At 66.1% G+C, this 16,481-nt stretch overlaps 2 protein-coding genes across 2 annotated transcripts; both read right to left on the bottom strand.

Moving 5' to 3' along the window:
- Positions 1 to 440: 440 nt before the first annotated feature.
- PSMD11 (proteasome 26S subunit, non-ATPase 11) lies at positions 441 to 6,341 on the bottom strand (the record flags this gene model as incomplete). The annotated part of the gene is made up of 13 exons (XM_079547247.1): positions 441 to 700; positions 944 to 995; positions 1,149 to 1,184; positions 1,441 to 1,566; positions 1,667 to 1,729; positions 1,857 to 1,917; positions 2,008 to 2,152; positions 2,235 to 2,429; positions 2,791 to 2,848; positions 2,957 to 3,028; positions 3,573 to 3,697; positions 3,970 to 4,071; positions 6,251 to 6,341. 13 exons carry the CDS (start codon positions 6,339 to 6,341, stop codon positions 558 to 560), a joined length of 1,269 nt encoding a protein of 422 aa, XP_079403373.1. The 3' UTR covers positions 441 to 557.
- Positions 6,342 to 11,980: 5,639 nt separating this feature from the next.
- FZD2 (frizzled class receptor 2) lies at positions 11,981 to 13,657 on the bottom strand (the record flags this gene model as incomplete). The annotated part of the gene is made up of 1 exon (XM_079547133.1): positions 11,981 to 13,657. One exon carries the CDS (start codon positions 13,655 to 13,657, stop codon positions 11,981 to 11,983), a length of 1,677 nt encoding a protein of 558 aa, XP_079403259.1.
- Positions 13,658 to 16,481: the final 2,824 nt, after the last annotated feature.

The following is a 16,481-nucleotide window of genomic DNA, read 5'->3' as shown; positions in this document are numbered from 1 at the left end:
AAAAAAAACCCAAACCAAAAAAACCTCATTTTATTGGAACTCATCTGAACATCAGATACAGCGGTGGTAGGCAGCACAGAACCGTTCAACGCGGCGGCGGTGCCCAAAACCCACCCAGAGATCGGGGGGTGGGGGGAAGGGAAGACGTGGAGGAGGTGCAGTGCTGAGGAACGGGGCGGTGCGGGGCATCCAGCGCTGCGCGGCGGCTCCGGGGCCAACGATGAGGGGGCGGCCGGGTCTCAGCGCCCAAGCAACGGCGCGAGGCGGAGCGGAGGGCGCGGAGCGGCCCCCAGTGCACGGAGCGGCCGCCGTTCTTCTCCTGCATTCCGCCGAGTGGCGGCGGGGAGGGGCGCGGCTGGGGCCGCACCGCAGGAACAGCACCGGGAGGGGAGGATTAAAAACTTTCCGAGCGAAAAGTGGAACAAAACGTCTCCTAAAGGATTCACTCTCCCGTCACACACACACGCGGCAGCGCAGGGCCGGCTCTGCACAACATGAGGGGCTGTGAGCAGGGGGGCATGGGGTGCTCCTGCAAAGCGCGGCTGCGCCCCTCTCACCTATGTCAGCTTCTTGGCTTTGTTGTAGAGCGAATCCACCACTTTGCTCATGTTCTGAATCGTCTCCAGGGCGGCTTCGTAGGTTTTGTCCACGGGGGGTTCGTCGAAGATGATGAGGACGCCCTCGCCCTGGTCGAGGATCCCTGCGGGGCACAGAGCTGCAGTCACTGGGTGCCAAAGGGCTCCGTGTGCCCCAAAGCACAGCCAGAGTGCTGCCATGGGGCTGAGCACAGCTGGGCAGCACTGAACCGAGCGCTGATTAACGAGCAATTAACGCCCCGGATTAACGGAGCAGCAGCGACGCCTCATTGTTACCCCACACCGTGGGCAGCCTGAGGGGTGCAGAGGGGCAGGAGGGGACCCAGGGCAGCGGTGCGGGGTCTCACCATGGAACTTCTTGTCCAGGATCATCTGTGAGAGTTTCCTTTCCACGTCCGCCTGGAAATGAAGCGCACAGATGTTGGGAAACGCTCCCAGCACCGCCCTGCTGACAGTGGGGCACAGCAGGGCAGGGCAGCCCCATACGCGGCACCAACAGCCGTGCTGCAGCTGAGCCCCTGACACTGGGGTGCCCCCCAGGGCCGCCCTTACCTTGGAGAGCTTGATGAGGCCGGAGATGTGCTCCATCTGTAAGAGCAATGGCGCAGCTGCAGCGCCCCTCTGGGCAAGGGCTGCCGAGGCTTCCCCACAGGGCCCAGACCCACGCATGTCGCAGGGCTGACACTCTGCAGGGCCCCCCAAACTCACTCCCTGCCCCAAGCGGCTGCGGCCTCAGCCCTGCCCTACCACAGGAGGGGCTGCTCCTCCCCACTGTGCGTCAGCGGAAGGGGAGCGGAGCGCAGCAGGTCTGCAGGGCCCCCAGCAGCACTCGCTGGGCACTGACCTGCACTCGGGAGAAAGGCTCAATGACTCTGATCAGGTTCTGCTCCAATAAGTTGTCGTAGAGCTTTGCCAAGTGAGTGTTAATGATGGGGTCGTCCCGGAGCTCCACTTTGTAATCCGTCAGCGCCTACAGAGCGGGAGCAGTGAGCGCAGCACGGCAACCCCCAGCAGAGCGGAGAACGAGGGGCTGCACCACAGCCCCCAGCCCCGCAGCTCCCCAGCTTCACCTTCTCAAAGTCCGCCAGTGAGCGGTTCTTGCTGGCCTGCGCCACGCACTTCAGCGCCTCTGTCTGCAGGGGAAGAAAGGAGCTGCTCGCCTGCAGGGTCGGCAGCAGCGGGGTGAAGATTGGCGCCCAGCAGCGCCGGAAGCCCTGGCTGCCCTCCAGCAGGATGAGCTGCACAGAGCCGCGCTCCCACCTGCCTCCCCGCGTAGCGCAGCGCCAGCTTGCCGCTCACCAGGGCCTGCACGTCCTCAGGGCTGTGGGAAGGAAGGAGCACTGAGCCGCGGCCGCGTTCCCCCCCAGCACCGCCCACCGCCATCCCCTCTCCCAGCGCCGGCGCCACGTACGCGTTGAGCATGATCTTGCAGAGCAGCATGTACTTGAGGGCTGTGATGGCTTTGGGGTTGTCGATGGAATCGTAGCCCTCAAATGCCTCGTAGAAATAGGAGTAGGCTGTTTTCCAGTCCTTCTCCTCCGCTGCGTGGATGATCCCTGGGCGAGGGGGGGCGAGGCGGGGCTCAATGGGCGCCCACAGCTCCGGCAAGCGGAGCGCCGCGCCGAGCTCCTGCGGTACCTGACTGCATGTCCAGGGCGGCCTGCAGCTTGGGGGGGCAGTAGATGGCGTTGGCCGTGGTGCGCGCGGAGGTGAGCGCGGCGCGCGCCTTGGGCAGGTTGCTGAGCGCGTGGTACGTCTTGCTCTCCAGCAGCTGCACCTCCACCAGCAGCGCTTTGTCGTCCATCTTCTTCAGCTCCCGGAGCAGCTGGGAGCCTGCAGGGACAGAGCAGCTGAGCCGGGCTGCGGCACGCGAGGCCAGAAAGGGCAGGGAAGGGCAGCGGGGCGCCACGCGGCTGGGACGGGGCGGCGTGGCCCCATGGCTTCAGCACAGCCGCACAGGCGCCGCTCCCGGCCGACATGGCGGCGGGGCTCCTCGGGTCCCCAGAGCTGCGGGAGACGCGCCCGCTGAGGCCCCACGCCCCCAGCCCAGCCCTGCTCCTCCCGTCTCAGGCCCCAACGCTCCGACGGAGGAGCGTTTTGAGAGCAGCCGCGGGAGCGGGGCGCCGCCAGATGAGCAGCACGGCTCCGCTCCGCGCAGCTCGCGGCCGCTGCCGCCGCCCAGCGGGCAACTCACCGAGCTGCAGCGCCTCCTGGTACCGCTTGGTGTCGAAGTACAGCGAGACCAGCCGGGCCTGCGGGCACGAAGGACCGTGGGCTCACGCGGCGGCGCTCCGACCCGTGCGGGGTTCGGCCCCGGCCGGGGAAACGCCGCTGTGAGCCGCGGGGTGCGAGCAGCGTACCTCCAGAGCCTGGCGGAGGAAGGTCCTCTTCTCAGACTTGGCCCACTCGATGCACTCCAGGCACAGATCGACCTGATGGGAGCAGAAAGAGCAGTGCTGAGCTGCCCGCCCAGCAGCACGGCCGAGGAAGGACAGCTGCTGTCACCTCTGGGTTTGCTCCAGGTGACACCGACCACCACCGCCCAGCCCGCAGCTCAATGCAGGCACAGCTCCCAGCGCTCGGTGACAGATGTGAATTACAGCTCCCAGCACGAGGGAAAGTCGAGGCCAGGCTTCCCCCAAGCCTTACAAACCCAAAGCACAAACCTTCCCGCACACACGTGGCTCTCAGGAGCTTTTCCTCACCCCCAGGACAGCCCTGCCGTGCCGGAACAACCAAAACAAAGGCTGGGCTCTCCAAGCTTCCCTGAGTTGCTGCTGAAATCCCAACTTCTGAACCCCTGGGTTTGGTTTGGAAGCTCTGGGCGCAGCAGCGCTGCTCCTCGGGGGCGGCCGCACAGCCCAGCACACAGCAAGCAGAGGACGGGGACAGCCCTGCAGCCCTCAGCCCTCCTCATCAACCAGGACGCCACGGCAGCCGCTCATTAAGCAGGTGAGCAGTGGGAGGCAGCCTCACCTCCTGGCCCGTGGCCGCCTCCATGTCGAGGAACAGGTCGAGCAGGGAGCGCACCAGGCGGGCGGCCTTGGCCTTGCTGATGGAGTTCAGGAACGGCCGCACGTATTTCAGGAGCCCCCCCAGCTCTGCATGGGGGGAAGCAGAACAGAAGCACAGCTGGGCGACCTCAGCACCGCAGTGCAGAAGTGCTCCTGGCACAACTATCCCAACTATCTGAAAGTTTCATCAAAGCCCAGCAGCTCTCCCTCTCCCCCTCCTCCCCCAGCTCTGCTGAAGGCTCGGTAGAGCAGCCCCCGCTCCAGGAGGTCCTTCGTGCCCCAAACGCCCCAAATCCCAGCACAGACACCACAGGCACCGAACGCAGCCCCCTGGACCAGCGCTCCCAACCCCCCCTCACCTTCTGCCTGCCCCGTCTTGGCCAGCAGTGACCCCAGCTCCAGGATGCTCTGCTCCTTGACCTGCACCGCTTCCTCATCGTTCTCCTGGACGTCGCGTTTCACTGGAAAAGAGCACAGCAGTGCTGGGGGCCCCCGGAGGATCGGCGCCGCTGTCAGGCAGCACGGCGACAGCCAGCAGTGCCACGGCCAGCACCACTGCCACACGTGGCCTGCGCTGCCCAGCACAGGGGCTGAGGCCCCACACCCCCAGCCCTGCTCCTCCCGTCTCAGGCCTCACGCCTCGCCTGTCCCCCAGCCCCCAGCCCCCCAACCATCTCCACAGCACACACTGCACATCTCACGTGCTCCTCACCCCTTAGCCCACACCTCACACCCCATAAGTCCTAAACCCCCACCTCCCACCCCTTACCTACAGCCCCCACCCCACACTTCATACCCCACACACCCTTTACCTCCCAACCCACACCCTGCACCTCGTGTCCCCCAGCCCACACCCCCAACCCTCCATCCTACACCAAAGCCCCACACCCTACTCACACTCCCCACACACCCCTGACCCACAGACCCTCACCATGACACCCCCAGAACCCCCACACGGCGCTGAGGGCACCCCAAGCACTGCCCACAGCACCCCTGGGGAGAAACCCCATATCCTATATAAGCATTCCCCTTAATCCACATCCTACATCCTGGCCCATACGTCATAACCCCATAACTCACACCCTGCATCACATGCTCCACACCCCCTCTCCTGTACCCAATACATCCCACAACCCCACACACCCCAGCAGCCCCCATCCCACCCCAACCCTCACCCACAGATCCTGTGACACCCCCAGAGCCCCTCACACAGCACCGAGGGCGCTCCACCTGCTGCCCCATGGCACCCCATCAACCCTGTGAAAGGGGAGATAACAGCAGGACAAGGGGAGATGGTTGGAAGCTGAGGGAGGGGAGATGGAAGTTGGATGTTGGGGAAGTTCTGTGCTGTGAGAGCGGTGAGGGGCTGGAACAGCTGCCAGAGAGGCTGTGATGCCCCATCCATCCCTGGAGGCGTTCAAGGCCGGGTTGGATGGGGCCCTGGGCAGCCTGCGTTGCCATGAAATGTGGCAGGGGGTTGGAGCTCCGTGATCCTTGAGGTCCCTCCCAGCCCAGGCCATTCTGTGATCCCTGGGTGTGAACCCCATGTCCCCTGACCCCACACGTCACACGCCCAAAATGCAGCCCCCTCACTCCACTCTATGGCTCCCACCCCCCACCCTGTATGTGCCACAGCGCTGTTACCCCACAGCCCAGCAGCTCCCCACCCCCAACAGTGCCTGCCCCACCCCAACCCCTGTCCTGCCCCGACCCACAGCCCCTCACCATCACACCCCACAGCCCCTCACACAGCGCTGAGGGCAACTCCAACTTCTGCTCCGTGGCACCACCAGAGGAACTCCACATCCCACACAGCCCACATCACGTCCCGGTAACACCCCACATTCTCTACCCAAAACCCATTACCCCATTCATCCCATACCCCCAGCAGCCCCTATCCCACCCCAACCCCTACCCATAGACCCAGAGGAGGGCACTGAGATGATCAGAGAGCTGGAGCAGCTCTCCTATGAGGGAAGGTTGAGGGAACTGGGCTTGTTCAGCTTGGAGAAGAGAAGGCTGCAGGGAGACCTCATGGTGGCCTTGCAGTGCTTGAAGGGAATGGATCGACAGGAGGGGAAATGGCTGTTTGTGAGGGTGGATGGTGATAGGACAAGGGGGAATGGTTTTAAACTGAAACAGGGGAGGTCGAGGTTGGATATGAGGAGGAAGTTTTTCAGCCAGAGGGTGGTGAGGCACTGGAACAGGTTGCCCAAGGAGGCTGTGGATGCCCCATCCCTGCAGGCATTCAAGGCCAGGCTGGATGTGGCTCTGGGCAGCCTGGGCTGCTGGTTGGCGACCTGCACACAGCAGGGGGTTGGAGCCAGATGATCATTGTGCTCCTTTGCAGCCCAGGCCATTCTGTCACTCTGTGATTCTCACCACCACTCCCAAAGCCCCTCACACAGCCCTGACGGCGCCGCAGCCGCTGCCCCACACGTCACAGCCCAACCGCACGGGGAGCCGCAAACCCCAAACCCCAACCCGCCCCCCCCCCAATCCCCACCATTCCGGACCCGCCGCCCCGAGCCCAGCAGGCCGCGCCGCGCCGTGAGTCAGCAGCCGGCCGCGCCGCGGGACGGAGGGGGCGGGGATCGGCCGGGAGCCGCCCGAGGGATCGCGGGGAGCCCCGGGGCTCACCGATGGAGTGCAGGATGCCGATGGACGCCTCGCGGTCGGTGGACAGCAGGGACTGCGCGCGCTGGAACTCCAACACCGCCGCCGCCGCCATCTTAGCTCTGCTCGCTCCTCCTCGCGGCCGGCGGCGGAAGCCCCGCCCCCTCGGGGACGCCCACTTCCGGTGCGCGGGATGGCGGGAGGTGTAGTCCACGGAGGGGGCGGGGCCTGGGGGATGAGGAAGAGGTGCCCACTTCCGGCCGTGAGGGCTGATGGGAGTTGTAGGCCGGGGGCCGGGCGTCCCGACACCCGCATGGCGCCCGACATCGCAACCCCCAAACCACAGCCCGCACCCTGCACGCCGTGCTCTATCCCACGCCCCATACCCATCACGCCACACCCCATATCCCACATCCTGCACCCCACATCCTGTATCCCATACCCCGCACCCCACACTCTGCATCCCCTGTCCCACACCGCATACATTGCATACCCCATATCCTCTATTCTCTCTCCTATATCCCATACTCCTCTCCTAACACAAACCCCTCACCCACACATGCCCCACATCCCCATACCATACCCCATACCGCCACCCCACACCCCGTATCCCACACCCCACATCCCCATACACCTATCCCATCCGCCACCCCCCATCACGCTCCCCCATGCTGTGGCTCTGCCCCACATCGCTCACCCCGCAGCCCTGGGCCGCTCCCAGCCCTGCCGCAACCCTTGTCCCCATTACTGCCCCCCCACATCCCAACCCATAACTGCCCCCACTCCCCATCACTGCCCCCCACCCCACACGCTATAAGGCGGTTCGCTGCTCTGTTTCGGCAGCGCTCCTCGGGCTCAGATCGCCTCCGGTTTAATGAATGGGCGCAGCTGCAGAAAATCCCCAAAAACGAAACCGGGGTTTGTGGAGGCCCAGAAGTGGGATTTGGGATCACAGAACTGCAGAGATGGGATTTGGGATCCCGGATCCCCACCGTTTGTGGGGCGGGCGGCAGGGGGTGACGCAGCCCCACGGAGCGGCACGGAAGCTCCGATCCGGGGCGTTTCGTTCCTCCGCCGCGGCCGTGGGGGGTCGGGGGTGCGCGGGGGGGGAGCGGGAACGGGCGGGGGGGGCGGGACACGAAGAGTGAGAAATTGCGTTTGGGGCGAGGAGAAACCGCTATGGAGGAGGGGAGGAGAAATGGGGAGGAGGGATAACGAGAGAAATGGGAGAGAGAGAGAAAGGGGCGGAGGGGGGAGGAGGGAAAGGGGAGAGGGAGGAAAAAACAGAGGGAAAAAAGGGGGAAAAAAGAAAAACTGAGGAAAATAGGAAAGAAAAGCAGAGAAAATGGAAAAGAGAAAAAGAAAAATAAAATCGAGGGGAAAAAGGAAACAGGAAAAATAGAGGAAAAAGTAGAAAGAAAAAAATAAGAAAATGGAAAGGAGAAAAAAGGAGAAAAAAAGAAAGGAAAAATAATGAAAAGAAAAAAAAAGAAAAAAAAAAGAGAGAAATGAGGAAATAAAAAGGAGAGGAAAGAGAAGCGCCAGGCCGGACGGCAGCACAGCGGGGCTCAGCCCCACACACACAGATCCCAAACCCGACCCACAGCCCCACAGCTGCTCCTCCTGCTGCTCTGCCCCACTGCCTGCCGCGTGTGCAGCGAACCTGCAGCAAGGGGGGAACCTCATTAATGGGAACCTCATTAATGGGAACCTCCAGCAATGGGGGAACCTCATTAATGGGAACCTCCATCATTGGAGGAACTTCCATGAGTGAGAACCTCCAGCCGTACAAACCTGAAGCCGTGGAATTCCATCAGTGCAAACCTCCACCATGAGGAGAACCTCCACCAGTGGGGGAACCCCCAGCAGTGGGAACTTCCACCAGTGGGGACCTGCCAGTGGGAATTGCCCTTCCGGCAGCGCTTCCATCAGCGGGGGAACCTCCGTCAGCGTGAGCCTCTGTTAATGGGAAACCCCATCAATGGGGGAACCTCCATCAGCTGGGGAGCCCAAACCAGTGGGAATCTCCACCAGTGGAGGAACTTCCGTGAGTGAGAACCTCCAGCAGTACGAACTTCCATCAGTGGAACCTCCATCATTGGGAACCTCTATGAGTGGGAACATCCATCAGTGGAACCTCCGTCACGGAGGGAACCTCCTTCAGTGGGAACCTTCCATCATTGGGAACCTCCTCAGAGGAACCTGCATCAGCGGGGCAACGTCCACTGCAGGGAAACCTCGGTGACAGGGAAAACGACGGTGGTGGGGAAACTGATAGGGGAAGCTCCATCTCAGCAAGCCCCTGCTGTGCAGAAGCCTCCATCCTGGGGTACCTCAATAATGGGGGAAGCTCCCCCAGGGGGGAAGGCTCCGCCAAGGAGGAGAGCTCCAGCGTAGGACAAACCGGCATTGTGGGGAGACCTCCAGCGGGGAGGAGCCTCCATCAGGGGGGAAACCTTCGTCAGGAGGACGTTTCCATCATGGGGGAACCTCTGGTGTGGGGCGGCGCACAGCAGGGGGGATCCTGTCCTAGAGGAAACCTCCATTGAGGCGACCTCAGTCATGGGGAAACCTGCATCCCTGCGACACCTCCACACCGGGGGAGCCGCGCAGCGGGGCAGCCTCCAGGGCGCAGAAAAGCCCCGCGCCGAGCAGCGCTCAGCAGGGATCCGTCCCCTCTTTCTGCCCCTGCCCCTGCCCCTGCCCCTGCCCCTGCCCCTGCCCCTGCCCCTGCCCCTGCCCCTGCCCCTGCCCCTGCCCCTGCCCCCGCCCCCCTCTCAGCACCGCTCTCCCCCTCGCGCACCCCGCGCTCCCCCCGCGCCTCTTGAGCAATAAGGCTGGGATTAATAAAGCCGCCGAGCCCTCGCTAATGGACTCCAGCTGCAAAAACATTCCCTGCATTCAGAGGCTGCTCTGTCTCCGGAGCTCCGCGCGCTGCTCAGCCCCGGCCGAATTCCTGCCCGGCCCCCGCGGGACAGCTGGGCCGGAAAAGCCAGCGTGGATGGCGGCCGTGGGGAGGGGGGTGTGGGGCACGTGGGGGTGGGACGGGCGGGGGGTGCCGGGGGGGCACTGCAGCACTGATGGCTGCGAGGAGGGAGGGGCCGGGCCGCCCCCCATCTGTCGCTTGCTACCTTTCCGTGCCCATCCATCCCGTGTCCATCACTCCACATCTGTCCTTCCAGAACCAGCCATCCCACGTGCATCCATCCTGTGTCCAGCCACCCTGTGTCCATCCATCCCGTGTCCATCTGTCCGGTGTCCGTGAATCCCGTGTCCACCCAGTGCCTACTCATCCATGTCCACCCATACCACATCCATCCATCCCATATCCATCCATCCATCCCATGCCCACCCATCCCATATCCATCCACCCATCCCATGTCCACCCATCCTGTGCCACCTGCCTGTATCCATGCACTGTGTCCACCTGTCCCATGTCCATCTATCCGTACCCCTCCATCCTATGTCTGCCTGTCCTTTGTCAACCCACTCCATGTCCACCCATCCCACATCAGTCTTTCCATATCCGTCCACGCTGCGTCCATCTGTCCCACGTCCATCTGTCCCCTGTCCACCTACCCCACGTCTATCACCCCACATCCGCCTGTCCCACACCCCCCCATTCCTCTCCATCCCTCCCCATCCATCCCATCATCCCTGGACAAACAGGGATGCGCTGAGCCCCCAGCCCCGTGTCCGTCACGCTGCCCCATCTCCTGCCACGGATGTGGGCCGGATGCGGGGCACCAGCTCCCCCCGCTCCCATCCTCACCTCCTCCGGGATGGGCGACCCTGCGGGGTGGGGAATGGGGACAGGAGACGGAGGAACCCAGGGACGCGGGGACGCCGCCATCCCGCAGCGCTCCAAGCTGAGCGGCCGCCACCGGGCCGTGCGGGACGTCGGGGCCGCCCCACATCAGCGGGACCAAAGCCCAGGTGAGGCATCGGGGACGACCGCGCGCAGTGCGCGGCGACGGGGCAGGGCTGTAATCGGGCTCCGCTGCGGCGGGCAGCTGAGCAAACAGCGCGGGGCTCCTCGGCGGACATCAAAGGCTGCACTGAGCAGCGGCGTTTGCCGCCCCTGCGCTTTGCTCCAACGGGACGGGATGGGGGCAGCGCGGCCACGCGGCCCCAACCGCACTGAGGACCGCCGGGGTCCTGCGGGCAGCGGCGGGGTCGGCGCCCGTCGTCACCGACGCGGGGCTCCGCGCTCCTGCTGCGCTGAGGGCAGAGCTCGCGGTGCCCCGTCCTCGTGGTGCCGGCCGGACGCGGGCGGCCCCTCGTGTGGGCGCTGAGAGGACGCACGAGGCGAAGCCTCCAGCTCCTCCCAACCGAAAAACTCCCCGATGAACCCCTGCGAGGCCCCGGCCCGCTCGCTCCCCCCCCCGCAGGAGTGGGGGGCCCCTCAGCAGAGCCCGCATCGCTGCCCGCGGCCTCCCCCCGTGCCCGGCGATGCTTTCAGCCCCAAGCGGAGCCCCGCAGCCCCGCAGCCCCGAACGCGGGATCCCCCCGCAGCCCCCGGCCCCACATCTCCCGCACGGCCGGGGTGGTTGGGGCCAAACCCCACCCGACCCATTGTGTTGCGCCCCCCAAGGCACAGAAGGAAGCGGGGCACCAAACCTCGGCCCCTCAGGGTGGGGCCCCCAGCACAGCTCTGCCGGCCCCCCTTCCCCCCCCCCCGGCTCATCTCTGGAAAATCCAGCCGGATCCAAGGAGTTTTTCCTTTCCAAAACGCGCTGGAGACGCGCGAGGCGCTGCCGTAACCCCTTCGGGTCCTTCCTGCCTCAAACCCGGCACGTTTCATCAGTGGCGCACGCAGGGTTTGGGGACCCGCGGCTGCTGCCGGCCCTTCTGGGGAAGGGTACGGGAACTCGCCGCTCCGGCTGCGCCACGCAGACGCCGCGGGGCTTTGGGGCTGCCCGGCTCCCAGCCCAGCCCGGCCCCGCTCCGCTCATCACCAACTTTTTTCCGCCCCGCAGCACAGCGATGCCGCGAGGACGGCCCCAAAACTCTCCGTTTCCAGCCCAAATCGCAGAGCCGTCCCCGCTGGGATTCCTCCACGCGTCTCCCAGCTCCCGCAGCCCTAATCCTGCCGAAAATGCCAGCTATTTCCTCGGGGCCGCGGCTGCATCGCGCCGTCAGGAGCCCCGCGCAGGGAATCCTCTGCCTTCGCTGAAATTTAGGTTTTTTTTTTTTTTTCTTTTCCCGTTTTTTTCCCCCCTTCTCCAAAAGCTCTTTGTCTGCAGCCGGAGGGGCCGCACAGCGACGGCCCCAAAGGCGGCCCTGCGCCGTCCCAACCCCAGGAAATAAAACAGAGCCGCGAGGAGAACAGCAGCGCTTGTTTCACTCTCTGTATTTGCAGTTGCAGAGGTGGGGAGGACGCAGCAGGAGAGCCCCGAGGAGAGCCCCAGCCACGGCCCGGCTCCTGGGCAGGCCGCCAGAAAAGCGCTGACAGCACGGCGCTTTCTGCTCCGTGGCTGCTCTGCTCCCCGTTCCTGCCTGCTGGCTCTCTGGCAGCCCGGAGCCCAGCACAGCCCAGCACTCGGCTTTGGCTTCTTTTCCCCCTCTTTTTTTTTTCTCTTTTCTTTAAATAGAAATATATAATTAAATTTACAAGTGCTATTTACAGGTTTAATTACAAAAAAAAAAAAAAAAAAAAACCCAAAAAAACAAACAAACAAAAAATAATAATAACTGGAAGAGAGAGAGAGAGAAAGAGGGAGCCAGGGAGGGAGGCGGCCCTTCGCCCGCCGCTCACACCGTGGTCTCGCCCTGCCTGCTGTTGGTGAGCCGCGTGTAAAACTTCCTCCACGAGTGCAGCGTTTTGCCCGACCAGATCCAGAAGCCCGAGGTGATGCCCACGATGAGGGTCATGAGGTACTTGATCATGTAGACGGTGAAGTCCGGCGTCATGCGGGGCGTGAAGTGCAGCGGGCAGGGGATGGCCAGGCTCTTGCAGTGCTGGCTGATCCAGCTGCGCTCCCAGTGCTGGCGGAAGGCCTGCTCGTAGAAGTAGCAGGCGATGACGATGGTGGCCGGCACGGTGTAGAGCACGCTGAAGACCCCGATGCGCACCATCAGGCGCTCCAGCTTCTCCGTCTTGGTGCCGCCGTGCTTCATGATGGTGCGGATGCGGAAGAGGGAGACGAAGCCGGCCAGCAGGAAGGAGGTGCCGATGAAGAGGTAGACGAAGAGCGGCGCCAGCACGAAGCCCCGCAGCGGGTCGATGCCGTTGAGCCCCACGAAGCAGACGCCGCTCAGCAGGTCGCCGTCGATCTGCCCCATGGCCAGGATGGTGATGGTCTTGACGGCCGGCACGGCCCAGGCGGCCAGGTGGAAGTACTGCGAGTTGGCCTCGATGGCCTCGTGGCCCCACTTCATGCCGGCGGCCAGGAACCAGGTGAGGGAGAGGATGACCCACCAGATGGAGCTGGCCATGCTGAAGAAGTAGAGCATCATGAAGAGGATGGTGCAGCCCTCCTTCTTGGTGCCCTGCACCACCGTGCGGTAGCCGTCCTCCTGGAAGCGCTCGTTGCACACCACGCGCTCCTGCAGCACGAAGCCGGCGATGTAAGCCACGGACACCATGGTGTAGCAGCCCGACAGGAAGATGATGGGCCGCTCGGGGTAGCGGAACCGCTGCATGTCCACCAGGTAGGTGGTGACGGTGAAGAAGGTGGAGGCGCAGCACAGCACGGACCAGACCAGGATCCAGACGCGGGCGAAGCGGATCTCGTCCTCGTTGAAGAACATGTGGCCGTCGGGCCGGGCCGGCTCGCAGGGCGCCGCGCAGTCCTTCTCGCCCAGGAATTTGTAGTTGAGGTACCCGGGCACCTTCAGCGCCCGCGGGCAGTGGAACGGCCGCTCCGGCGTGGCGTAGCGCGGCGCTCCGGGGGTGCCGTGCGCGACGGGCGGCGCGGCGCTGGTGAGCAGCGCTGCCGAGGAGCCGCCGTCCTCCGAGTGGTTCTGCCCGACGCAGATCTGCTCGGCGCCGTGCCGGGGGAAGTTCTCGCAGCGCAGCCGCTCGGGCCACTGGAAGCCGAATTTGTTCATCAGCGCCTCGCAGCCCTGCCGGGCGCGCTCGCAGATGGAGCGGCAGGGCGGGATGGCCTGCTCCAGCACGGTGCACACCGGGGCGTACATGGAGCACAGGAAGAACTTGAGCTCCAGCGAGCACTGCACCTTGACCAGCGGGTAGAACTGGTGCACCTCCAGCCCCGCGTCCTCCTGGTTGGTGTGGCCCAGCAGGTTGGGCATGATGGTCTGGTTGTAGGCGATGTCGGTGCACAGCGGGATGGAGATGGGCTGGCAGAAGCCGTGGTCGGGCACGGAGATGCCCTTCTCGCCGTGCGGCTGCCCCCGGCTCGGCGCCGCGCTCAGCCCCGCCAGCAGCACGGCCAGGACGGGCAGGGCGCCGGGGGGGGCCCGCATGGCGCCGGGGGGGTCCGCGCGCCGCCCGGCGGCCCCGCGCTCGCCGCGCCCCGCTCCCAGCGCGGCCCTATCGCGCCGTATCGCGGGCTATCGCGCCCTATCGCGCCGTATCGCGCCCTATCGCGCCCGCAGCCGCCGCCGCGCTCCCACCCGCCGCCTTTGTGCGGGGCGCCGCCGCGGACCCGCCGGGAGGAGCGGCCCCCCCCGCCCCGCCCCCCGCCCCGCCAATCGCAGCCCGCCCCGCGCTCGCCCCGCCCCCCCCGCCGTCCCCCCCCGCCCCCGGGGGCCCCCCGCCCCTCCCCGTCCCCCCCCGCCAAAACTTTTCGGCGCTGCGAAACTTCTCCCCCTCCCCCGCCCGCCCCCCCCGGCCCGATCCGGGGGCACGAAGCCACTTTTACGGCGACTTTCTCGAGTGCCCCCCGCAAAGCGCCGCTCGGAGCCCCGCCGCCCCCCCCTCCGCCCCGCGCCGCTCCGTGCGCTGGGACGCCTCGACCCCAAAGCGGAGCTCGGCGGGGCGGTGCCGTCGGAGGGGTTCGGCCCCGGGGGGGGCGCGGAGACCCTCGGCGGCGGCTCGCTGCCCCCCGCCCCCCCTCCGTCGCCGTCAGCTCGGCCGTAGCCGCGCGCAGAAGCCCCGCTCGGGGGGCCCCAGAGCCTTTCAGGCGTAATTGAAACCATCGCGCGGCTGCGGGGCGGGGGGAGGGGCGGGGGGGCGGCGGGCGGAGCGGAACCCCGCGGCTCCGCGCGGGACCCCCGGCGTTGTCCCCGCGGCGGTGGGGACCCGGCCGGGCCGCCCCGGCTAACGGGGGCCGTTCGGAACGCGTTCCGGGTCGGGCTGCGTCGGGGAGGGGAACGTCGGCGTCTGTGCCCCCTCCCCTCGTGCCGGCGCCGGGGGCGCCTCCGGGCACGCGTGGGGACGGCCTGAGCCCCGCGGGGGGCGGCGGGGCGTCCTCGGTGTGTGCGGGGCGCACCGGGCCGGGATGGGCACCGCCGACCGAGACCTGCGGGAAGGGATGCGGCCGGGAGATCCGCGGTGCGAAAGCGGGGGGCAGAACGGGGGCGGGCCGGGGAGCCGCGATGGGAGCCGCGGGGCTCGGGAAGGGGCCCCCGGCCCCGGCTTTGTTTCACACTTAAGAGCCGCTAATTAAAACCAGGCGCTCACGGTGTCGGGAGGGGGGGGGAAGGGAACAGAAGGGGGGGATCGGCGTGGGCATCGGAGCCGACACGTGTCCGCACACACGTGCACACGCACACACATGTACACACATGTACACACATGTACGCTGTACACACGTGCACACACATGTACACACACACACGTGCGCACGCCTACGGTGCTGCACGCAGCTCGAGGCTCCGCCGCTCCCGTCCTCCGTGACCCCTCAGAGGCCGGCCGTGGGGGGGCTGCGCTCAGCTCCCGGTGACCCCGCGGCCCGGAGGCTCCCGGCCGTGTCGGACACGGCCCCGGCGGCGGCCCGCATTCACGGCTCGGGCGGCTCGCGAGCGGAGCGGCGGAATGAAAGGGCGGCTTAAGGGCGGCTTAAGGGCGCCCCGCTGCGCCCCGCGGATGAGCGCCGTCGGGAGAGCCGCGTGCCGCGGTGCGGGGACGGCGGGGACGGGAGGGAGGGGAGCGGGACGCCGAGGTGAGCGACGTGCGGGTCGCGGTCGCGGGGCGGTGGGGCCGGCAGCCCCCAGGCACGCGCCGCCGGGCGCAGCTGTCGCTGTCAGCACGCGGTATTTTTAGAGCGCCGTGCGGGGCCGTGCGGGGCCGTGAGCTGCGCGGTGCTTCGGGGTCACGGCCGCCCCGCTCCGCCCCCCGTTGAGCGGCTCCGCGCGGCCCGGCTCCGTCGGCTCCGGATCCCCTCCTTGTCCCGACGTGGCCGCGGTGCCGCGCGGTGCCCCCGGCGCTGCCGTCCCCTCGTGGCTCCCGGGGTTCGGTGCCCCACGGCACAGCCGGCGCCGTGCACGTGACGGGAGGTGACTGACAGCGGTGACGGGAGGTGACAGCAGTGCCCGCTATTTATACCCGTCCCTTCTCAGGGCTGTGCGCTACGTGACCCCGCGGGGCCCCCCCTCCTCTTCCCGGGGCGCAAACAGCCTCCGGGACTCGCGGAGCGCACGGCGCTGCCAAGGGCGGCCGCAGGGTCCCCCGCCGGCTCTGTTCCCAGCCGTGCCAGCGCTGTCCCCGTCACCCTATAGGCTGGAGCGGCCCCCACTGCGCTCCATGGACGCCCCAACTGCCTCCTGCCTCCCGGGCCCATTCGGCCCAGCTGGGGGCTCCCCCGTGCCCGTAGGGACACCGAGATGTCCCCATATCCGGGGAGGATTCGAGGAGCTCCTGTGTCTGATGGCTCACCGGGGACCTGGGGCCATCTCTGTGCCCCCTGCGGACGCCGAGCTGTCCCCGTGCCCTCAGGGTGCAGAAGGCATGGATCTGCGCCAGAGGGGACGCAGGGCTGAAGCCGTGCCCAAAGGGGACACCGAGCCGTCCCTGTGCCTGGAGGCAGGGATTGATCTTGTGCCCAGAGGTGGCACTGAAGTGTCCCTGTGTCCAATGATGGCATGGAGTTGTGCCCAGCGGGGACACTGTGCTGCCCCCACAACCTTTGGGGACACGGATCTGTGCCAGAAGGAGCACTGAGCAGTTCCCATGTGTGAGCAAGTGCTACAGCAGAATACACACGAGAGAGCATCCCTATGGGGCACATCACCTCCCTATGGAGCACACCTCAGCACTATGGGGTTGCAGAGCACAGAAAGAGCAGCTCTTCGCTGGCCTCCCAGCTGCTTGATTCCCACACAGAGCTGCGCAGTGCAGCACAGAGGC

Source organism: Tetrao urogallus (assembly GCF_951394365.1).
Source record: "Tetrao urogallus genome assembly, chromosome: 26".
In the NCBI taxonomy this organism is placed as follows: Eukaryota; Metazoa; Chordata; class Aves; order Galliformes; family Phasianidae; genus Tetrao; species Tetrao urogallus.
This window is presented reverse-complemented; position numbering and strand designations above follow the sequence as displayed.